Raw genomic sequence first — 25343 nt, forward strand, 5'->3', positions numbered from 1 at the left:
AGAATTTAATGCTTAGATTTTTTTAGTTTTGCAAGAATGAATATTGCACTTGCATTACTGAGATCGAATTTATTAACGTTCTCAAATAAAACCCAACGCATTATGGGATGGTTTTGAGCAACGTATATTGATAATTATTATATACAAAGCGCCAGATATGAGGTATGCTGCAATTTCATTGGTTGGCTACTAGACAGATATTAGCTCATATCTGTCTGGTAGAGAAAGAAAACAAAATGGCTGAAAGATTTGGGAAGTTGAGTGAAATAGAAATCCAAGCTTTAGTTGATAATAGCACACCAAAATGCACCGAAAGGGCGACAAAGTTTGTGTATATAACTCGAGTTCGCAGAATAACTGTTAAATATGATGCAAGAGTCGATTACATGAAAAATTAGAAGCCTTAAGTTAATTAATATAGATACAGTCTTCGTTCTTGGAGAATTTTTAACAAAATTCGCTGTTTAAAACAACAGACGAATATCGCTTCTGCAAAAAATGTTCAGACAGGAATTTGCTTGTGTAAATATAATACTACTTAGACCCGTCTGAAAGAACTTGCGACGAAGGTCATGCGCAATCCAGTAGTTTTGAGATCAGTGCGCGGTCCATTTCCGTTCGTTTCGGTTTCGCTTTTCGCGCCCTGCGATTGGCTTATTACTTCATGTAAGCTTATTATATTGTGTCAGATTTTTATACAGCAGAGGAGCGCCTGGTACGAAGTAATTTGTGGACATTTCTGGAAGTTCTTCCCAGGAATACCTTTCAAAGTTGAAACCTTCAACTGACAACTGTTTCAGTTCATTCTTCTTTATATCGTACAGTACAACACTGCTGAGGCTGTCCGCTGTCTTCGTAATCGTCAGTTAAACATCTCTACAGAGTTAGCTCCATAACCTCCAGCAACAATTACATTTTCAATTTCACCACTTTGTCTATTTTTATTTTTCTTGTGTTTTCTTCTTTCTTGCCCTCATTTGTGATAAGAACATCCCTCATTTCATCAAAAGCTCTGACCAAAGCTGTTTTCAAACCATCGACTTTGTAGTTAACCGCTTCGAGTTTTCCTTCCATATTTTGCTCTAAATTTGTGATTTTTGCTTCAATTGTTGCATTATTTTTCTCGATATTCGCCATTCTTTCCTCGATATCTGCCAAAGTTTTCGTCATTTGTCCGCACGAGTGACACTTCAACTTTCGGAATTCACAGACTTCACTTTCATGGTGAATAAGATCACGCTTGTTGACAATTATACCACAGGCTTGGTTTGTACAAACGGCTGGTGTATATCCACATGTATCTTCATGGCGGTCAAGATGCTGTAATTCTACAACTTCTTGACAACCTCTGTCGATGTAAACGCAACGAATTTTTGATTCATTCAAGATATCCTTTATCATTCTCTGTGGTTCGGCTAAAGTCTCTACGGTCAGTTTATCAGCACACGTTGGGCATGTTTGAGAATTTTCCAGATGTTTCGTAATACAAAATCGGCAAAAAGAATGCTGGTTTCTCGAACACATAACCGGCTCTTTCAACACATTGAAGCAAATCTGACAAAGGAAATTTTGATTGATTTTGTCCACAAACCTTTCTTCGTCGTAGCCTTGTATACCTGAAGCCATATTTCACGTCGTTCTTGTGTCGTAATAATAAAGCAAGTTCTGTGTTGTTTGTCGCTCTGTAGTATAAACCTCGCTGTATAGACTGAATATAGATACAGTGTTCGTTCTTGGACAAGTCTGTGTTTGTATTTTTTCAAACCGCTGCAAAATTATCCGTTCGGAACAGCAGACAAATATTTCTTGGGTGTAAAGTGGTTATAGACAGGAATTTGGTTGCTATGAAAATATGTTATTATTATCACGTCTTGTGACAAAAGGTCATTGACCTCGTGTTGAAATACTGACTTGCAATTGGTTGTGTTTATGTTGCTAGGAATTTCTTATTTCCTTATATGGAAATGAGTTCGAAGAAAATAATACTTTATAGCAACAAAAATCAATCATATTGATTGATTTGCACAGACGATTTGAAGCTTGCACGCGGCAAAAACGAATCGTCTGAATTAATATAATAAACCTTGTGTATACTTTAAGCCTCAAAATGGCCATTTCACAGCTGTCAGATGTGTATGATGAGCTGTCAAAAGATTGCAGAATGCGTATTCAGAAGAAAAATTGAACTTTTTAAAGTTATTCAATAGTTTTCTCTTTGATAGCGATACAGAAATGCACAATTTTGAACCAGTAGTGATCAGAGTTTCAGAATCATTGAGAAAATCATTGAGAAAATCATTTCAAGAACTGACCGAGTTGAGCCGCAATTTACTAAATACAAAGAGCAACGAGTTACGTTTACACATCATAAAAAAATTCTCATCCGAAAAACTCTCATCCCAAGATCAGAAATACCATTTTACATTAAGATATAAATCATATAATAGCTGTCGTTTTTTCTACTAGATACGCGATCCAGTAGTTTTAAGTTCAGTGGTGCAGCAACAACACTAATACGAAACAAGCGTATAATCAGGTTCGTTTTGTTATTCTGCGCCTGCGCTGCGAGCTTGGCGAGCTACTTCATTTAGTCTTAGTTTGTAGCGTTAGAGCTTCTACAGAGCAAAGGAGCGAGTGCCTGGGTACGAGGATGTAAACACAGAGAAACTGCGTCATTTCATTCAAGACGCGAGACCCTCAGATTTGCGCTATCGCTTCACATTACTTTACAATGTCACCGATATATAAATTGAAAGAAGTTACGAAACTTGGAGAGTTAGAACCAGGCACGCAAATAGCACGAAAAGGTTTCTATGCAAATTTAGACTCATCGTTGGCGTTCTTTTATCCTCTGTTCGGTTCTGAAGAATTTTATTATCATCATGGCGTGTATCTCGGCGACTGTAGAGTGGCTCACTTCTCAGGAGTAAACAAGTCTGATGCGAAGCCTCGGGAATGTGATATAATGGAATTCTGGAGAGGTGCTGAGGATGGAAAACTATTTCGAGTTGAATTTGACGAGGAAGTCAAGATGCGGCCTGTTGAACAGTTGAAGAAAGATTAGCGAAGGCAGAAGAAGCGTTGAAACAACCGTCAACATGGCCGGGATATCAGATCATTCGATACAACTGCGAGACATTTGCTACATGGATTACGACGGGAATAAATTGGTCTGAGCAAACTTGGGCAGCTCTAATAAATGTTGTGTTACGAGTTGGAGGCCCTACCCTGGCATACAGCAGTCTTAAAAACATATAAAACAGTTCATGAACACTGGAATAGTTTTAGATTTCCTTCCTCATAATTATAGAAACACTGGACAAACAAAAATACTGAATATAGTTAGTTGCATAGTTTATTTTGCCGTTTATTTTTTCGCTCTGTAGTATAAACCTCGCTGTATAGACTGAATATAGATGCATTGTTCGTTCTTGGAGATGTCTGTGTTTGTATTTTCTCGAAATCTTTAACAAAATTCGCTGTTTAAAACAACAGACAAATACCGCTCTCGCATAAAATTAAGCGTTGCGCAGACAGGAATTTGCTTGTGTAAATATAATACCACTTTGACCCGTATCAAATAACTTCAGGTGACGAATGTCATTGCCGTGCTCAGGCAAAACGCCTTGAACTAGTTTTAAACCGCTGTCAAAAGAGTAAAATCGCACATAAAATCGTGGCAAAATTCGCAATTGTAAACGGTCTTCAGCCATTTCCTTGAATATGGCAACGATTATTTTGACAGGGTCCATCGAAATGCTTTTACTCAACGAAAATCTCGGTTCAAAGCCAGGTCTAAGTCTTGCCCACGCCGAAATGTAAACACGACTATTCGGCCTCGACTATTGCTGCTGGCTTGAGCAATCGCGGGCCGGTCACGAGTTTGAGGCCTGGTAAGGACAATTTGCTTTTCAAACTATATTCATCAACTGGAAGAGCATCCAAAAATAAGTGAAGCTGGAAAATTTGGTTGCGAGATATTGAAAAATTTAAAGGATATCGTATATCGAATACAAATTTTGTTTAAATTTGTATTTCAATTTCAGAAAATGTGGTGAGGCTTTTCGTTAGTGCGAAAGTTGTTTTTGAGCGTCCGATACGATTTAACTTCTTAATATGTTTTCTTGAATGGTTTGATTCTAATCTCCAGAATCACACAAGTTTGTTTAAATGACACCTTTGCCATTGTCTTGAACGCTGTCCGCGATTATTCATTATAGATGCGCAATCCAGTAGTTTTGATATCAGTGGAGGGTCCTTTTTCGAACGTTTCGATTTCCCGCGCTCAGCCAGTGAACTGTATACAACTGGAACGATAACTCCTGACCAACATCCCTATTCAGCTTGAAGCCAAAATAGTTTTTCTGAGTTTTGAGACGAAATACTTGACGCCAGACGTTGGGCTGTGTGTCAAATTAGAGCTATTGAAAAGTTATATTTGGTGTAGAAATTTCAAGACTTAAACTACAAAGGCAAACTTTATACCAACCGGCAAAAACCCGGGAAATTTATAAACAGTTTTTAGATATTTCCCTTTAAGCTAAAGTCTCGAAATTTCTACAGGAAATAGAACTTTTCAATAGCTTTAATTTCATATACGACTCAACATTTGGCGTCAAGTATTTGAGCTCAAAACTCAGAAAAAGTAAAAAGCACTGGCTTCAATTTCCCCCCATGAGTTATCGCTCCAGTTTGTTTACAGTTCAATGCGCTCAGCGCTCTTGCTAATGACCTCATTAATACAGAGATATTTAAGGGGATCTAGATCTAGATATATAAGGGGATCTAGATCACCTTTCTATAGAAAAGAACTTGAAGTGGTAGACGATTTTGGACTAAATGTTAAGATTGCAGAGGTTTTTTAAAGTTTTTTAGATTTTAACTTTACGTGCGAAGTACTCCTTTTCTATAAAAATTAGGAAGAACAACAATCATTATGACTTTCGAAGAGTTTAAACAGCCCTTTTGAAAATGCATGGTGATTAGAATAGTTAATTTTGATCTAGTTTTATTTAGAATTCTTTTAAATATGTAATATAGTTAATTTTATCATAAATTACATTAAAGTTTCTATTTCTATTTATCACAAACCGGCGCCACTTAATTTACGACGTTTAACCCTGAGACTCGCCCTATCGTTGCAAAGTACTTAAACATGTCATCAGTACATAAAATGGTTGAAATTACAAATCTTAAAAGTTTAGAACCAGGCACTTAAATTGCATAAAAATATTACTATGTAAATTTACATCCAGTGATGATATGGAATTGTGGAAAGGTGCAACGGAAGGAAAACTGTATCGAGTTGAATTCTATGAAAACGTGGAGATGCTGCCTGTTGAAGAACGATTGAGCAAGCAGAGGAGGTTTTGAAACAACCTTCAAAATGGCCTACGCATGCATGCATAGTATGCAGTAATTCAAGCTGTGCTTGATTTTTATATTGCTCTATATTTGTATTCAGCACTCTATTCATATATGATTGCATATTTTTTGCATATAATTTTATGTATAAAAGGCGAGAGCGCCTGGGTAAGAGGAAGTAAACACAGATATCCATATTTATCACAAAGCGAAACTGCATGCGTCATTTCACTTCAGAGTTCAGACGTGAAACAGTGAGATTTTCCTTATCGCTTCACATTACTTTAAAATGTCACCAAGATATAAATTGGAGGAAGTTACGAAACTTGGAGATTTAGAACCGGGCACTCAAATAGCGCATAAAAGTTACTATGCAAATTTACACAAATCGTTGGAGTTCTTTTATCCCCTGTTGGGTTCTGAAGAATATTATTATCATCACGGCGTGTATCTTGGCGACTATAGAGTGGCTCACGTCTCTGGGGAGAACAAGTCTGATGCGAAGCCTCGGGAATGTGATATAATGGAATTTAAGGATGGTGGAGAGGATAGAAAACTATTTCGAGTTGTATTTGACGAGGACATCGAGATGCGGCCTGTTGAAGAAAGATTAGCGAAGGCAGAAGAGGCGTTGGAAGAACCTACAACATGGCCAGGATATCAGATCATTAAAAACAACTGTGAAACGTTTGCTACATGGATTACGACGGGGATAAAAGATTCTGAGCAAGCTCGGGTGGCTGCTATAAATGTTGTGTTGAAAGTTGGAGTCCCTGCCCTGGCATCCAGCAGTCTTAAAAACATATACAAGTAAAACAGTTCATGAACACTAGAATATCTTTTAGATTTCCTTCCTCGTAATTATAGAAACACTGGACGAACAAAAATACTGAATATAGTTAATAACATTATAGATTATACGTTAGAGACATAAGATTTAGCAGAACATTCAATAACTCATTCAATAAAAGCTTGTTGATGACTAAAGAATTTGCATAGTTTATTTTGTCGTTTATTTCTTCGCTCTGTAGTATAAACCTCGCTGTATAGACTGAATATAGATACAGTCGGTTCGTTCTTGGAGAAGTCTGTGTTTGTATTTTCTCGAAATCTTTAACAAAATTCGCTGTTTAAACAACAGACAAATATCTCTCGCATAAAATTAAGCGTTTTGCACATAGGAATTTGCTTGTGTAAATATAATACTACTTTGCCCGTATCAAATAATAGGAATTAGCTATTTTGACACGTATCAAATAACTGCAGGTTGATAAGATACAGGTTCAGTCATTCACAAGATGTTTGAGAGCATTTTTAAACTTTGGCTTATCCACCGTTTAAGCTAAACGCCTTTTTTGCAATTGTCTTGAACGCCGTCCGCGATTATGCATTATAGATGCGCAGTCCAGTAATTTTGATATCAGTGGAGGGTCCTTTTCCGATCGTTTCGAATTCCCGCGCTCAGCGCTCTTGCTAATAGCGAGTTTGAGCAAGGCAATGAAGTACGAAGACGAGGACGTGTTTCGGCCGAGGTAGACTGGGAATAGTAGTCTTCGTCTTAAGTCTTTGTGCAGCGGGATATTTGAATTGAGCAGTTCTGTCAAAGTTATACGAGTACGAACACGGTACTAATTTTGTAAACATGAACAGAGCTGAATACGAGATGGCTATTTTAGCAATGTTTTCAGAAGATGCTTTGGAAGTGGAAGATGTTATGCTTCTTTACGGTTTAAACATCTCAAACAACATTTATATTCCATACAAGAACTATATTCAAGTTTTGAAAACTTCGTTCTGACCACAACGAACTTTGTCAAAATATTCGTCCTAAACCAGGACAACAGGACGAAGACGTTAAACCCTCACCGCTGACTTTAAGCAGAATATGCGCAAAATGATGCACAGGCGTTAAAAAATTGTGAAGTTTGTCTTCGTCTTCGTACTTCGTTGAATTGCTCGTCCGCGATAATGCATTATAGATGCGCAATCCAGTAGTTTTGATATCAGTGGAGGGTCCGTTTCCGATCGTTTCGAGTTCCCGCGGTCAGCGCTCTTGCTAATGACCACATTAATACAGAGATATTTATCACATGGCGGCGTCACTTAATTTACGACGTTTGACCCTGAGACTCTCCCTATCGCTGCAAATTACTTAAACATGTCTCCAGTACATAAAATGGTTGAAATTACAAATCTTGAGAGTTTACAGGGCACTTAAATTGCATATAAATGTTTGTATGTGAATTTACATCCAGTGATGATAAGGCCGATCTACACGATGCGATTAGTCGTATACGATTCTTATCCTGACGTATGAAAAAGATTGGTAACGTCACTCTGTCTGTTCATCAGTTTATAACGAAATTTAAAATGTGACATCTTTACACGCATTTATTCGAATACATACGCCAGCATACGAATCGTATGCGACTAATCGCATCGTGTAGATCGGCCTTTATGGAATCAGTTCTGGAAAGGTGCAACGGAAGGAAAACTGTATCGAGTTGAATTCGATGAAAACGTGGAGATGCTGCCTTTTGAAGAACGATTGAGAAGAGTAGAAGAGGTTTTGGAACAACCTTCAAAATGGCTTACGCATGCATGCATAGTATGCAGTAATTCAAGCTGTGTTTGATCTTTATATTGCTCTATATTTGTATTGAGCACTCTATTCATATATGATTGCATATTTTTTGCATATATGTATAAAAGGCGAGAGCGCCTGGGTAAGAGGAAGTAAACACAGATATATTTATCACAAAGCGAAACTGCATGCGTCATTTCATTTCAGAGTTCAGACGTGAGACACTGAGATTTGCCTTATCGCTTCACATTACTTTAACATGGCAGCAAGATATAAATTGGAGGAAGTCACGAAGCTTGGAGATTTAGAACCGGGCACTCAAATTGCATATAAAAATTTCTATGCAAATTTAGACTCATCGTTGGCGTCCTTTTATCCTCTGTTCGCTTCTGAAGAATATTATTATCATCATGGCGTGTATCTCGGCGGCTGTAGAGTGGCTCACCTCCATGGAGAAAACAAGTCTGATGCGAAACCTCGGGAATGTGATATACTACAATTTAAGGATGGTGGAGCGGATGGAAAACTATTTCGAGTTGTATTTGACGCGGATGTCAAGATGCGGCCTGTTGAAGAAAGATTAGCGAAGGCAGAAGAGGCGTTGGAAGAACCTAAAACATGGCCGGGATATCAGATCATTAAAAACAACTGCGAGACATTTGCTACATGGATTACGACGGGGATAAAATGGTCTGAGCAAGCTCGGGTAGCTCTTATAAATGTTGTGTTTAATGTTGGAACCGCTGCCATGGCATCCAGCAGTCTTAAAAACATATAAAACAGTTCATGAACACTAGAATATATTTTAGATTTCCTTCCTCGTAATTATAGAAACACTGGACGAACAAAAATACTGAATATAGTTAATAACATTAAAGATTATAGGATAAAGACGTAAGATTTAGCAGAACATTCAATTCAATAACTCATTGAATAAAAGTTTGTTGATGACTAAAGAATTTGCATAGTTTATTTTGTCGCTTATTTTTTCGCTCTGTACTAATCATAAAGTGTATATGCAATGAAAAGAGTAAATATTGAGTTTCAAACAACGTTCGAAGATTTGTTGAAAGAGGAAATTTTTTTTGGTTTTCGCTCACGACGACACTGATGTCGAAAAGTATTTAAAATCATCCCCTGTTATTCGATTATTAGCTATCTCGCAATAATGTACAAAGGTTTCGCAACTTCCTGTCCTGTCAAGCATTAAATTACCCCACTCTTTTGCTTACATTGTTAATATATTACAATGTTTCGTAACTTTTTGGAACCAGAGAGGTGCTGAAATCACCTTACGCTCGCCTGCACTGTTTGTCTAGAATAAGGCTAAACTCTGTATGAAAGGTATCTGTATGAAGCACAAATTACCGATCTTTTTATTACAAATTACAAGGCTAAAATCCGCGTTGGAAGGTGATATTAGGCACAAACTTCAGATATTAGTTGTGACCTCAGAATTACTGGCCAAAACTGGCCTCGGAATTACATTAGTTTAATTTGTGACCAATATTTCTTCCGGTTCTCGCAATCCGCGCACGTGATATCAACAGGTAAGTTAATGGACCAGGCAAAAGTCCCTGCTTTATGCCGGGCGCACACACAACGATTTTACGGTAGTTGGTCCATTCTGGTTTAGACATATAGGCAGCCCTTGCACAGACATGTTTTCCTTCTCGCGGCGCTCGCGCCTCGCGCGTGTACGCGAGTCTACTTGGTCTAATATTATGACCAAGTATAGACGCCAGTCGCCACATTTTGATGAAAACATCCATCTAGACAATCTAGACAGGAATCGGCCGACTAAAATCGTCGTGTGTGCGCCTAGCTTTATGAAATAAACAAGATTGGATTTTTATATCTACACAAAAAAGGATTATGCATCAAACAACGAAAAGGTATGTACATAAATCTTATAGGTGCTTTAATAATATATTTGCATGTGTATCTAAATAAATAATATGCAAATATATGTCACATGCGTTGCCATTTGCCTTTGCATTCCGAGCCTATCGGCTTTCTACTTATAAATACTTATGTGCTAAAGCTTGTAATTGCGAATTATCTGACAATATTCTTTAAACTTTAACGTTGGACTATGTTTTATATATTTTCACTCCCTGAATGATTTCTATATTAAGCGATTGAATTTTGATACGGCATATCACAACACAATCTCATAATTTATAATTGTACATGTACAATACTAACAAATGGTAGCATACAGGTGAAAATATTTGAAAGTTTCTCATTTGGCTTAGGGTTGTACAAATAGTTTCGTTAAATATGATTCAGCTACAACTTTGAACTAAAAAAAACAGGGCTACACAATAGCCCTGAAAATCGTAATGAGCGTGATAACTCTGGATAACTCTAACATTGACCTTATCATGATGCTAATAAGCTTAACATTTGCCTTATCATTTGATAATTTTGAGCAAAGCTCTCTTTATTATTGTATAAATGTGTACCAAATGGCACTGAATAGTCACAATGCATATCGATGACTTATATTTATGATGATTCCTCTGATGTAAAGCCATAATATTTAAAAAATATAGCATCTTAACATTGACCTTATCATTATGCTAATTAGCTTAACATTCACCTTATCATTTGATAATTTTGAACAAAATTCCCATTATTTTTGTGTAAATGTGTACTAAATGTCACCATATAGTCACAAGACATATCAATGAGCTATATTTATGATGAATCTTCTGATGCAAAGCCAAAATATGTAAAAAATATAACATCTTAACATTGACCTTATCATTATGCTAATTAGCTTAACATTCACCTTATCATTTGATAATTTTGAGCAAAACTCTCTTTATTATTGTATAAATGTGTACCAAATGGCAATAAATAGTCACAATGCATATTGATGACTTATATTGATAATGATTCCTCTGATGTAAAGCCAAAGTATAGAAAAAATATAGCATTTTAACATTGACCTTATCATTATATTTTGTTGTATAATGTTCACTCCCCCCTGGTAAATGGTTCTTTTGCAACAAATAGACTCCTTAAGTAGATAAGTTGAAAATAATGGGAAAATAAAAGTGGCATCTTAACATTCTACTTATCATGTAGTGTGGACGCGGACGGGGACGAGGACGGGGACGAGGACGGGGACGGGGACGGGGACGCGGACGCCAAGACTATAGCAATAGCTCTCTTGCACTAAAGTGCAGGCGAGCTAAAAACGAGTCGCGTGCCTTTATGGTGTAATAATGCACGATGGGGGAATGTTGGGAGAATACGAGAGAAGCTTGTAAAACACGAGGCGTAGCCGAGTGTTTTACAAGCTTCTTGAGTATTCTTCCAACATTTCCCCGAGTGCATTATCACACCATAAAGGCACGCGACGAGCTTTTTTAATTCTTTTATAATATAAGAAGGAATTATAGGGCAACAACAAAATCTATTTATTTGATCAATAATGAAATTCTCCTTACATGTTATTTAGGATGTTGCTTAGCAACAAAAACTTCAAAAGCCAGAAGCGTGCATTATGGCCTCACAATGCACGCGCGGTAGCCAATCAAATTGCTCGTTATATCATACTTATATTATAAACAAAATTATCAAAGTTTCCAGCGTGATATTTGCCTCAGGGTATTTTAACGTTGAAATAGTTAAAATTTCAAACCAACAGCCTCCCAAATCGGGAATTATGACTCGCAGTTTCTCAAAATTTCTGAGGTGCATTGAAACTAAAGAATCTTCGGTTGGTTTTTCCACGGCAAATGAAGAATAGTTGAAAAAAGACATAGTTGAAAATTACCAAAAAAATTCCGTCCGTATGCAGGCCATAAATATATTATATTGGGTGCTATTATGTCTGTTAAACCATTTAGCATCTTGACATTTTATTTCAAGTCCCAAGTACTTGTGTCGTCATGGAGACCTTCGTTTTCGAAATCAAATAAATATAATTTTGAATCGAAGGGAATTTCTGGAGGCCGTAGACACCAGACGTGTCAAAAATTTAAGAATCAAAACCTTTTTTCTTTTTATAATATTAAGAAATTGAAAAAATCGTGACGCGTTCGTGTTGGCCTTAATTAGGAGCAGGTCAAATGGACGATTTTATTTTTAATAAGTTAAATGTTTGACGCTTTTTTAAATTTTTTTTTCTTGTATAAATTAACTGGCGCGTTGTAGATACATTGTTGCCCAGGGGTCGGTTGTTCGAAAGGCGTTTAGCTTAAACGGTGGATAAGTTCAAAATGGAAAACAAAATTATCTATTTATTAAACAACTGAGCTGAAATATTTCGATGTAAATAGTTCAATTGTCAATGGAAGTACATATTAAATGCATAAGATGCAGGTTCAGTCATTTACAAGATCTATATGAGCATTTTTAAACTTTAGCTTATCCATCGTTTAACTGAGCTAAACGTCTTTCGAATAAACGGCCCCAGATATAACAATTAGTACAATAGTAAAATAGTTGTTGTTGCCAAGTAGAATGTTACGTTAGATCTGTTTGTAAAGTAAAATGGTTGTTAAGTTTCTAAACATAATCAGAAATCGCAAGAGACTTCCAATTTATTGGCGCCAAGATGGCGGCCATCAGCTTTAATTATGTGCAATCCAGTAGTTTTGAGATCAGTGGGGGTCTTTTCCGTTCGTTCCAGTTACTGGAGCTATGTGGCTAATCAAGCGGCTAATTACTTCCTTAATTGACCGCGGTCGTTTAACTTCAGACACGAAACACTGAAACTATAGCCTTATCGCTTCGTAGTGCCTAAAACATGTCTCCAGTACATAAAATGGTGGAAATTACAAACCTTGAAGGTTTAGAACCAGGCACTCAAATTGCATATAAATGTTTCTACGTGAATTTACATCCAAAGATGAAATACTTCTATCGCATACTCAATATAGAGGAGTATTATTATCATCACGGAGTGTATCTTGGTGATTCCAGAGTCGCTCATTTCACTGGAGAAAACAAGTCTAAAGCGACGCCTCGGGAATGTGAAATTATGGAATTCTGGAAAGGTGCAACGGAAGGTAAACTGTATCGAGTTGAATTCGATGAAAACGTGGAGATGTTGCCTGTTGAAGAACGATTGAGGAGGGCAGAAGAGCTTTTGGAGCAACCCTCAACATGGCCGGGATATCAGATCTTCAGAAACAACTGCGAGACATTTGCTACATGGATTACGACGGGGATAAAATGGTCTGAGCAAACTCGGGTGGCTGTTTTGAAAGTTGTGTCAGCGAAAACAAAAGCAGAAAGAAGTTTACGAACAATACAATGTATCTTATGTCGAAATCATCGCCGGCGTAAAATACTGTAACAATAAACAAAGAAAGACACTCGATATAACGGATAACATTATACAGCAAATAATTCATTAAATAACAATATTTTATGAAGAATGTCAGATTGAAATATAGGATTATAGTGCTCAGAGACAAAATAGCAGAATTTATCGCCTGCCCAAGTATTACCGAATATTTGAACTTTGTATCATAAAGAAACTTTGCCCTTGTCGTTAGTGTACGAATTTATGTAAATTTTACACAATTCTTATATGGATAAACGAATTTAGGGCTTCTGGGCTTCATACACTGCTGGTGCTGCTATGTTTCCTTCACAAAGTTTGTGAATTTGTTTAAAAAGATGTGTTTGATACCACAGAATAATATCGTTCCACATGATAAACGAAGAGAACCAAATATAATTGGTATGATATAAATTGTATCATAAAGTAGGTTCAAAGGTCGTGTGTCCACGTGAGCCGCACGCGACACAGAATTTCGTCACTCTCACGTGACTCGCGTTGGCCAATGAGACGCTGCGAACACAAAACTTTAACAAGAGTTAATAATTACTTGGGCTACCATAGGTAGGTGTCTTTAAAAAGGGTTTTAATAAAGAAACCGATACGGTTGCTCAAACATCAAAAATTCAAAATTAGGATTGCGATTGAAATACTTGTAAATGCTGCATTGTGATGTAATGTATTGTATATCAGTGTGTCCTACAGTATTTATTTAGGTGTATTTCCTGTTTCATTTCATTCCGCCCGAAGAGAACTTTAAAATATTTATAAAGTCAAAAGTTTACAGTGTCGATGAAATTGTGCATTTTTAAAGGTATCTAGTCGAAATGTAAACAAACGCGCTTTGTTGACATTTTCGAATGTTATATTTTTTTGAAACTCGATGAACTGTCTTCGTATTTGTCACATTATTTGTTCGCTATGGTTTTAAATGAATACGAGCTATAGCCTTCGGCTTCCTCAAGAAAACTTCTAGATCTGAAACTGGGAATCTGGGAATTTCGGGCAAGTTGTATAAAAGACTATAGTTAACTTTTAACTGTAGCTAAGGACATATTTGGCCAATCAGAACCGCTATTTCTAAGTTAACTAAGATTTCACTATGCAAAATGTAGTTAATAAAACATATTATACAACCGGCCCCAGGGCTTTATGAGCGGAACTGATGCGCAAACTCGACTGGATATTCCTTCAAGGTTTGATAACATGAACAAGCGGCGATAAGATAGAAAATGCTATCGCTGTTTTAAACCAAAGATTTAGATTATTTATGAGTTGATCTCGAATGTATATTCCCTTTTTTCATTTTTATCCATATAATAAAAAGAACATTACACGGCTCCCTCGAGCCTCGAAGATATGGATTTTATGTTCTCGTGTCAAAAACGATACCTCTATCGTTTTATTTTAACAATACCTATATTGTTTTTATCACTCGAACATCAATCAAATCCATATTTTTTTCCGGAGTAATATTCTATATTTATATTTACGTTTTCTGGTCAAGCGCTGCGATTTGGTCAGTTTGACCAAATTGAATTGTGTTATGGTAAGAACCCAAGAACTTCTCGGGCGAAAAGCCTCGGCTAAAAGGGCAATTTTAACGGCCATTTTCTCTTTCTGGCGTATGTTATTGTGTGAGTTCTGTACGCGGATGTATAAACTTGGCGAAGTAAAGTAACGTACTCTGTTAAATTTACTTAATGGCATACACCAGGAGGAGAAAATCGCAACGAATGAATTTTTTATATTTTATCATAATGGTTGACGCTATATTTCGAAGCCTACCTTCCACTTTGGTAAGTTGCATTCCTTGATTGCCTCCAAATCACCGCAGGAAATGATTGGATGGTCGAGGTATAAACGTTCACACTGCTTGAGGCCTGGGTCTAGCAAGTTGCTGGCTGGACCAATTGGGCAGGCCTAAGTAATGAAAACTATACATGATATATACTGAATAGCTCTATCAGTTCTAAACTGTTCTTCCTAGAGGTCCAGTAAGGATAATCTCTTATTGATCCAGTGTTACTACAGGAGGAAACCTAAACTAAACTAACTTTATTTATACTGGATAGCTCTATCAGTTCTAAACTGTTCTTCCTAGAGGTCCAGTAAGGATCATCTCTTATTGATCCAGTGTTACTACAGGAGGAAACCAAAACTAAGCTAACTTTATTTATACTGGATAGCTCTATCAGTTCTAAACTGTTCTTCCTAGAGGTCCAGTAAGGATAATCTCTTATTGATCCAGTGTTACTACAGGAGGAAACCTAAACTAAACTAACTTTATTTATACTGGATAGCTCTATCAGTTCTAAACTGTTCTTCCTAGAGGTCCAGTAAGGATCATCTCTTATTGATCCAGTGTTACTACTGGAGGAAACCTAAAGTAAACTAACTTTATTTATACTGGATAGCGCTATCAGTTCTAAACTGTTCTTCCTAGAGGTCCAGTAAGGATCATCTCTTATTGATCCAGTGTTACTACTGGAGGAAACCTAAAGTAAACTAACTTTATTTATACTGGATAACTCTATCAGATCAAAACTGTTCTTCCTAGAGGTCCAGTAAGAATAATTTCCAAATTATATCTTACCAGTGATATCACAATGGTTTCTCTGAACGGATCAATGGGAGGGTTGGTAACCTGGAGAGATTAGAAATTCACTCTATTATCGCACATTTCAAAACATTTCTCCCCGGATTGAAAGCAAAAAGAAAAGGATAAGTTGTATACCTGAGCAAATAGTTGTTTAAAATAGTCAAACACCAACTGTGGATGCATTGTAAGGCAAGCTAACGGGGTGTCATTGCCCATAGAACCAATTGCTTCTTTCCTAAGATCATTGAAAATAAAAATATGATATCGTAGCTGCCCAATAACACTTTGTTCAACCTGTTGAGTATCCTGCTGTACTAAATCAGGTCAAACCTGTTTAACAACATGTCCAATTTAGTTTAAACACGTGCTCTAACTCGTACTACGGAAGCAGGTCAAACCTGCTCCACAACATGTCTAACCAGTTTAACACGTGCTACAACCTGTATTAAATCAGGTCAAACCTGCTCCACAACATGTCCAACCAGTTTAAAACGTGCTCTAACCTGTTTCGAATCATAGGGAGGACCAGCATACTAATATCTTCAACAGAATAACCAAACATCGGCAGGCGACGATCGTGATGAACCGAAATCTCCAAGCAGTTGCTCTTTGTGACAGAAACGGTTTCCTCTGGCAACCCCTTCACCTTGTTGTAAGCAAAGTGTATGTCTTTGAGCGATATCAATCCAGTGTTCAACCAGTCATCGACGGGACGCATCGTCGAAATAGAGTGTTTCAATTCCTCATCCTTGATCACCTCTCCACGATGAGTGTCCACTAACAGCAGACGGCCTGGCATAAGACGACCCTGAATATTGATTTGACAGAAAAAGATTAGAAATTTTCAAGAAACTTTGATTCAAATCGCTTGCTGCAAACCTAATAGTCCAAATATCACTCCAGTTCTATATTGCGGTCAGTGACATACGCACGCATTCCGATTATGTGCGCGTCAAAGACCGCAATACGAAACTGAAGTTACATACATCTGAGCTATATAGGCTGGAAGCTAGACTGGATTGTACCTTAAATTGGACTTTCTCCTCGGGGACAGATGAGACGCCTACTTCACTGGCCATTATCATTCTACCGTCTGTGGTGATGTAATAACGAGATGGTCGGAGTCCATTACGATCAAGAACAGCTCCGACATAACGACCATCAGAGAACGTGAATAATGCTGCGACGAAAAGTTTAATTCAGTTCTTTTCTTCAAGCCCAGTAAGGATCATCTCTTATTGATCCAGTGTTACTACAGGAGGAAACCTCAACCAAACTAACTTTATTTATACTGGATAGCTCTATCAGTTCTAAACTGTTCTTCCTAGAGGTCCAGTAAGGATCATCTCTTATTGATCCAGTGTTACTACAGGAGAAAACCTAAACTAAACTAACTTTATTTATACTGGATAGCTCTATCAGTTCTAAACAGCTCTCCACAAACCTGGTCCATCCCAAGGCTCCATGGCACAGGAACTCCACTTGTAGTAATCTCGTTTCTCCTTCGACATCGTCTCGTCATTCTGCCACGCCTCAGGCACCATTGTCATAATCGCCTGTACAAAAGAATAGCATCACTCCTGTCATGAAATTCCAGTCAATCTAAATACTCTTGGATTTTTTAGAGATGCAGGAGCCTCTCCATGGCTCACTCGGGCTTAGGGGCCGGTTGTATCAAGCCCGTTTAGCTTAAACGGTTGATAAGTTCAAAATTGAAATTCTATCGTTTTATTCAACAAGCAAACTAAATGTTTTTAACCTTAATACAAAGATACTGTTTACAACTACATATTAAGTGCATAATATTCAAGTTGACTCATTCAAGAGAGATGTAAGAGTGTTATTTAATTTTGACTTATCCACCGTTTAAGCTAAACGGGCTTGATACAACCAGCCCCTGATGGACAAACAAGGATGCTCAAAATTCAGATCATATCAGGCAAGGTTCTGCAAAAGCCTTAACTTACCTCTGGTAATGATCTCTTTCCAGCCATGACCAAAAATTCCACTGCATTATCGACACAGCCCGAGTCTGACATCCCTGGTTCCACAACTGGAAACAGCCTGAAAACCGACAGTAAACTTGTTTAATTATAATACATTAGCTTGCTTCTAATAGATTCAGATGTGTCCTATTTTAGTATTTTACTCTGTCTAATGTCAGATGATTTTACTCATCAGTGGAAGAGTACTGTCAGTTAATAAGTTAACAAAACTATCTGTGAGTGTCTCTTGTTAACCCATTAGCTTGCAATGCACCCAGATGTGACCTACTTTAGTATTTTACTCTGTCTAATGTCAGATGATTTTACTCATCAGTGGAAGAGTACTGTCAGTTAATAAGTTAACAAAACTATCTGTGAGTGTCTCTTGTTAACCCATTAGCTTGCAATGCACCCAGATGTGACCTACTTTAGTATTTTACTCTGTCTAATGTCAGATGATTTTACTCATCAGTGGAAGAGTACTGTCAGTTAATAAGTTAACAAAACTATCTGTCAGTGTCTCTTGTTAACCCATTAGCTTGCAATGCACCCAGATGTGACCTACTTTAGTATTTTACTTTGTCTAATGTCAGATGATTTTACTCATCAGTGGAAGAGTACTGTCAGTTAATAAGTTAACAAAACTATCTGTCAGTGTCTCTTGTTAACCCATTAGCTTGCAATGCACCCAGATGTGACCTACTTTAGTATTTTACTCTGTCTAATGTCAGATGATTTTACTCATCAGTGGAAGAATATTGTCAGTTAATAAGTTAACAAAACTATCTGTCAGTGTCTCTTGTTAACCCATTAGCTTGCAATGCACCCAGATGTGACCTACTTTAGTATTTTACTTTGTCTAATGTCAGATGATTTTACTCATCAGTGGAAGAGTACTGTCAGTTAATAAGTTAACAAAACTATCTGTCAGTGTCTCTTGTTAACCCATTAGCTTACAACCCACCAAGATGTGACCTACTTTAGTATTTTACTCTGTCTAATGTCAGATGATTTTACTCATCAGTGGAAGAATACTGTCAGTTAATAAGTTAGCAAAACTATCTGTCAGTGTCTCTTGTTAACCCATTAGCTTGCAATGCACCCAGATGTGACCTACTTTAGTATTTTACTCTGTCTAATGCCAGATGATTTTACTCATCAGTGGAAGGTAATCAGAAGGGTCAACATGACGAGTCACATAAAAGTCTTAAATTTAGGTTAAATTTACTTTTGTAGATTTTCTTTGTAATATTCACATGACATGATTCCCTCTCTCGCTCTCATGTTGTTGATGTTGCCTTTCAAAGTGTTGATTTCTCCGTTATGAGCGAGAAAACTATGAACAAAAAACGTATAAATAAAGTTAGTTTAGTTTAGGTTTCCTCCTGTAGTAACACTGGATCAATAAGACATGATCCTTACTGGACCTCTACGAAGAACAGTTTAGAACTGATAGAGTTATCCAGTATAAATAAAGTTAGTTTAGTTTAAGTTTCCTTTTGTAGTAACACTGGATCAATATGAGATGATCCTTACTGGATCTCTAGGAAGAACAGTTTAGAACTGATAGAGCTATCCAGTATAAATAAAGTTAGTTTAGTTTAGGTTTCCTCCTGTAGTAACACTGGATCAATAAGAGATGATCCTTACTGGATCTCTAGGAAGAACAGTTTAGAACTGATAGAGCTATCCAGTATAAATAAAGTTAGTTTAGTTTAGGTTTCCTCCTGTAGTAACACTGGATCAATAAGAGATGATCCTTACTGGACCTCTAGGAAGAACAGTTTAGAACTGATAGAGCTATCGTACAGTATAAATAAAGTTAGTTTAGTTTAGGTTTCCTCCTGTAGAAACACCGGATCAATAAGAGATGATCCTTACTGGACCTCTAGGAAGAACAGTTTAGAAATAATCTTCGAGCTTTTAGCTTAATTACCGTTGAGGATGGGCTCTCTCCCAACTAGGAAATGTGTTTGTTGAAAATCTGTTGTGGACAATAGCAAAATGGCTCCTGGAAAGGTGAAAACAACTAGCTATTAACTGCAATACACTAGACGGAACAAAATTGTTAAAGAATAATTCTGATGTTAAAACGAATTATACAAAGTGCATTACTTGAACTCTTTCTGTCCAATATCCAGATAGAACTCAGCTAATTGTTGGACGTTTAACATTCCCTATAAGAAATGAAAGTTATATGTAGTTGATTGGTCAGTTGGTGGTAGGTCTGAAGAGCATCTTGCTAGCCGTTTCTGTATTAGATTATTTAGTTACTAATTCTAATTCTAATTCTTAATTTGGTATTAGATTATGTCTAGATATATCTGTTGCTGCAGCCAAGAAAGTTTTGCTCAAACTCATAATAATATCTCAATACATATATTGTTAACTTTCGACACTATGTACAATAAAAAGATAAAAAGATAAAAAGGCGATAAAAAGTACTAGTTTCGTCCTTTGGACCTTTTCAACAAATCGCCATATAGTAAACAAATGTTAAAAAGATCCGAAGGACGAAACTAGTACTTTTAATCGCCTTTTTATCTTTTTATTGTACATAGTGTCGAAAGTTAACAATATATGTATTGGGATATTATTATGAGGTATTAGATTATTAATTACTAATCTTAATCCTAATTCTTAATTTGGTATTAGATCGGAGCATATGATCGGAGTTGCAAAAAAGCTGCGGGTACGCGGGTACCACCCGAAGGAAGGTTTGCTTTGAATGAGGTTTTTGAGGAAGGTTCGAAATTAAAGACTCTAATTCATCACATGTATGTACCAAAAAAAACAATATTTCTTTATGCTGGATGCTACTTGACTTAGTGACCTAACGTCAAACTTGAAATACTACCAGAGGAAGGTTGAACTCTTTTTGCAACTCTGTATTAGACGATTAATTACTAATCCTAATTGCTAATCTAACCTCACAATCTTCAACAAAGAAATTGTAAGCCCGTGTTTTTACCTTGTAAACAATGGTCTCCGTGGACAAACTGCAGATATAAAATCGCTCGCAAACTGTTGGAATATGACTGCTTGCCATCTTTCGTAATAAAAAAACCTAAGAAAGATACAGTTTTGCATCTAAGTCAATTTCACGGGGGCAGTCATATCAACTAAGTTACAAAGTCGGTGAAAATTTAACAATTTGCACAACAGGGGCCGGTTGTATCAAGCCCGTTTAGCTTAAACGGTGGATAAGTTCAAAATAGAAAGCCAGTCTATCGTTTTATTCAACAAGCAAACTAAATGTTTTTAACCTTGATACAAAGATACTGTTTACAACTACATATTCAGTGCATAATATTCAAGTTGACTCATTCAAGAGAGATGTAAGAGTGTTATTTAATTTTGACTTATCCATCGTTTAAGCTAAACGGGCTTGATACAACCGGCTCCAAGTTAGTTTTTTTTATTTATCTAAGCGAGGGGATGAAGTTGGATCATTTAACTGGAAAGAGATGACAAATACTTTGTTTGTTTCATGTTGTTTAAAGAAGAAAATATAGCCTTGGAAAGTTTGAAAATTTCCTATATCAAAATCGTTGCTAATTTCAACCCAAAGGTAGTAATTATTGTTCTTTCTCATAATGACGTCAAACGCGGGAAAATCTGATCTTACACGAATTTTGATTGGCTCTGCAAAATTAACGAGCCAAACTTCGTGTAACATCCGGCTTCCACGTCTGACGTCATTATAGTTTATTTCCGTGCGCGCTTACAAAGTTTTCGAGCTTTTCATGGCTATATTTATCATCTATAGATGCTTGAACTTTTGCACGTGGGATTCACGTGAACACAACGTGAACCGATTCAATAGTGAAACACATGATTTTCGATACAAGAACATTATTATGAAAACAGACCTGTTTCCTAAACGTTTCTGTGTCATGGTTGCTGGTGACAAATACCTGCAGGAAACAATTTCCAGCCAGTTACGAGAATGCAAACGTGACGGGGAATGATTTTCAAAGGATTATTTTTACTGATGAGTAAAATGGCGGGAATATGAATAGGTTGGAGGCTAATGGGTTAACAGGGGACATTGGAGGATTCAATTAAGCGACTAACTTGTTCAATTGCTGGTTTCTTTAGATGCGAGTATGGGCCAGGAACTTTCCAATTTACTGCAACTTCGCGCCATCCCAAAACCTGTTGAAATTCGTTTGATGAAGCAATGATAGTTGATGAAACTCTCATGTAAACTCTCGCTTGTCAACTCTCATGCAACTCTTGTTCTCGTTTGATCAAGCAATGATAGTTGATGAAACTCTTATGTAAACTCTCGCTTGTCAACTCTCATGCAACTCTTGCTCAGTCTCGTTTGATCAAGCAATGATAGTTGATGAAACTCTTATGTAAACTCTCGCATTTCAACTCTCATGCAACTCTTGTTCTCGTTTGATCAAGCAATGATAGTTGATGAAACTCTCATGTAAACTCTCGCATTTCAACTCTCATGCAACTCTTGTTCTCGTTTGATCAAGCAATGATAGTTGATGAAACTCTCATGTAAACTCTCGCTTGTCAACTCTCATGCAACTCTTGTTCTCGTTTGATCAAGCAATGATAGTTGATGAAACTCTCATGTAACTCTCGCTTGTCAACTCTCATGCAACTCTTGTTCTCGTTTGATCAAGCAATGATAGTTGATGAAACTCTCATGTAAACTCTCGCATGTCAACTCTCATGCAACTCTTGTTCTCGTTTGATCAAGCAATGATAGTTGATGAAACTCTCATGTAAACTCTCGCATGTCAACTCTCGTGCAACTCTTGTTCTCGTTTGATCAAGCAATGATAGTTGATGAAACTCTCATGTAAACTTTCGCTTGTCAACTCTCATGCAACTCTTGCCCTCGTTTGAGGAATCTTCACAGAAATCAAGCCTTTACCTTGATCGCACATTCGTCCGCTAGTCTTTCAAAATGTTCCTTACAGACGGAGATCTAAAAAAGTGGATAACTCCATTAGTACAGATTCGCCTACGAATTCGCTGGCGACTGGCGCTTGAAGATCTTGCCTCTGAATGATTATTCCCAATATAGTAAATACCTGCTGATCATCATTTTGAATGAAAAACAATCCAGTGGCATATTCCCCTGGTTCTGGGAGGGTTATGTCCAATCCTTCATCTCTATAAAGTATTTGTGGTCATCGTTATTCAGCTACCAATAAAATGACCACACCCATGGGGTAAATTCTATTTCCAATGCTAAAGTAATTTACCATTATTTTCTCTCTAATCCCTAAGTCTAATCCAATCTCTAATCTAAGCTCAAACGAAATAAATCTCATATAATCATTCTGATTCAACTTTAAATCCCTGCTCCAGCTAAATTCATTTATCCAAACTCTAATTCAATATTTTATTGCTCATTTTCATCACTTCCTAATTAATAACTCTAATCTGATCTGAATCTAATCCCTAATCCGAAACTGATTTAATCCATATGCTAATACTAATCTAATTAATCCAATTGCAAGTTCTGAATCTTATCCAATATTTAATCCAACTCTAAATCCACCTGAAATTAATATTCATAATCCAATCCCCAAGCAAATCCCTAATCTGAATACACAATCTAGTTCATACCCTAATCCTATCCCTAATCCTATCCCTAATCCTATCCCTAATCCTATTGCTAATCTTATCCCTAATTCTATCGCTAATCCTATCCCTAATCCTAGCTTTAATCCTAATTTCCACCTGAGAATCTTGAGATAAAGTTCATGAGGTATCGCTGTCATAATTCCTGTCCCATCACCACTGAACTGGTCGCACCCACAACCACCGCGATGGCTCATGTGATTTAGAATAACCAGGGATTCTTGAATGATCTGTGCCGAAAGAAATACATATCAAAACTAAGCCGAGTGATTTTGAACAACCATGTTGAGTTGTCGGTTATTGACTCGGCAATGCCAGGAGTTATGGGCTGATATCACATGAGATGAGTGAGGAATATATGTCATTTCTAATAAAAACTATTCTTTCAATAGACATGCACTTCGCAAAATTGTTATCGGCAATGAAAACCACCCCATACACAATATATTTCATTGCCCGGGAAGTTCTTTTAAGGAATTAGTGTCGATAACTATATTTATTTTCCAGTTATATATGCCTAGGTGTGTAATGATTTTAAATTGAGTGTTTAGGGTGTATTTGTGTGTGAGGTTATACACCAGGTTTGAATTTTCTGAGAGAGGTTCCCCCCTTCCCATATTTCAGGGCAAGATTATTCGCTTCCCTTATTTCAAGTCAAGATTGCCCCCTTCCCTTATTTCAGGGCATGATTGCCCCCTTCCTCTATTTCAGTGAAAGATTGCCCCCTTCCCTTATTTCAGGGCATGATTGCCCCCGTCCCCCTATTTCAGTGAAAGATTGCCCCCTTCCCTTATTTCAGGGCATGATTGCCCCCGTCCCCTATTTCAGTGAAAGATTGCCCCCTTCCCTTATTTCAGGGCATGATTGCCTCCTTCCCCTATTTCAGTGAAAGATTGCCTGCTTCCTTCATTTTAGGGCAAGATTGCCCACTTCCCCTATTTCTGGGCAAGACTGCCCCCTTCTTTTTTTTCACAGAGGGGTTGCCTCCCTCCCTTACTTCAGCAAGAGGTTGCCCACTCCCCTAACTTCAGGGAGAGGTTTCCCCCTTCTCTTATTCAAGGAGAGGTTGCCCCCTTCTCTTATTTCAAGGAGAGCTTACCCCCTTCCCTTCCCCCACCGCTATATACGTAGCAGGTTATCAGATTTTCAAAGAAATAGTTGTCTACCAGCATAATTGCAGGTTTTCTTTATAAAAAATACGTTCGGCTTGAGTAAACTCAATTCAAAATAAAATATTTCGATATTTTCCGAGCGAAGTGTTCTTCGAAATAACGACCACGCAGTTCTTTGAGTGATCTAAATCATTGATATGAATAAACCATATTAATCTCAAGATCTAAATGCGTCCATTAATGGGCTGTTTTTTAAACGATAAAAGACTAAGATTTTGTTGAAATCTTCTTTATAAAAAAATCCAATTACACGGTCGAACAAAAATGATGTCTTCATAAGATATTTCACGGTGTAAATTTGCTTCCAGACGCAATAAAATAGCTTTATATTTCTTGTTTTATTCAACTACTTAAACGTACAATTTAAGACACGCGGCTTTAATGAGGCGGCGAGCTGTTAATTCATCTTCAAGTTTGTCTAATTTAAATTTGAAAATATCTCGCATTTTTGTACGTATTATTATCAAATTACCTGTAGTAAATTATCCGGACTCTGTAATTTTACTCAATGTAATGATTATATTCGAAAATAAGCCCAAATATCGCCTGAAAACTCTTTAAAAGATTCCATACTTTCACGGCTGAGGAAGCCGCTCATTATTTAGTAATTATAGGTAAGAAAACAACTTGTGCTTCAAAGCCCAAGCTATTAGCATCATATATTTGATTTTTGACTGTTTTAAAAGACGCCTTTCAGCTTCTATAAATCCAATAT

At 37.0% G+C, this 25343-nt stretch overlaps 1 protein-coding gene across 1 annotated transcript in view; it reads right to left on the reverse strand.

Moving 5' to 3' along the window:
* Positions 1–25343, reverse strand: part of LOC114538313 (glutamate synthase [NADH], amyloplastic-like) — a 57451-nt gene that overhangs the window by 30974 nt on the left and 1134 nt on the right. The window contains exons 3-18 of the mRNA XM_028559462.1: positions 23556–23686; positions 22901–22982; positions 22741–22794; positions 21918–21998; positions 21713–21757; positions 20812–20907; positions 19956–20017; positions 19777–19851; positions 19069–19176; positions 17823–17919; positions 17300–17411; positions 16881–17035; positions 16359–16663; positions 15991–16090; positions 15850–15900; positions 15042–15176 (exon numbers count right to left, since the gene is read on the reverse strand). Of these exons, the coding sequence (XP_028415263.1) occupies positions 15042–15176; positions 15850–15900; positions 15991–16090; positions 16359–16663; positions 16881–17035; positions 17300–17411; positions 17823–17919; positions 19069–19176; positions 19777–19851; positions 19956–20017; positions 20812–20907; positions 21713–21757; positions 21918–21998; positions 22741–22794; positions 22901–22982; positions 23556–23686 (1689 nt within the window). The remainder of the gene's footprint in view (positions 1–15041; positions 15177–15849; positions 15901–15990; positions 16091–16358; positions 16664–16880; positions 17036–17299; positions 17412–17822; positions 17920–19068; positions 19177–19776; positions 19852–19955; positions 20018–20811; positions 20908–21712; positions 21758–21917; positions 21999–22740; positions 22795–22900; positions 22983–23555; positions 23687–25343) is intronic.

The sequence above is a fragment of the Dendronephthya gigantea genome, unplaced genomic scaffold (assembly GCF_004324835.1).
Source record: "Dendronephthya gigantea isolate DGI-Jeju-01 unplaced genomic scaffold, DenGig_1.0 000180F, whole genome shotgun sequence".
Classification (NCBI taxonomy): Eukaryota; Metazoa; Cnidaria; class Anthozoa; order Malacalcyonacea; family Nephtheidae; genus Dendronephthya; species Dendronephthya gigantea.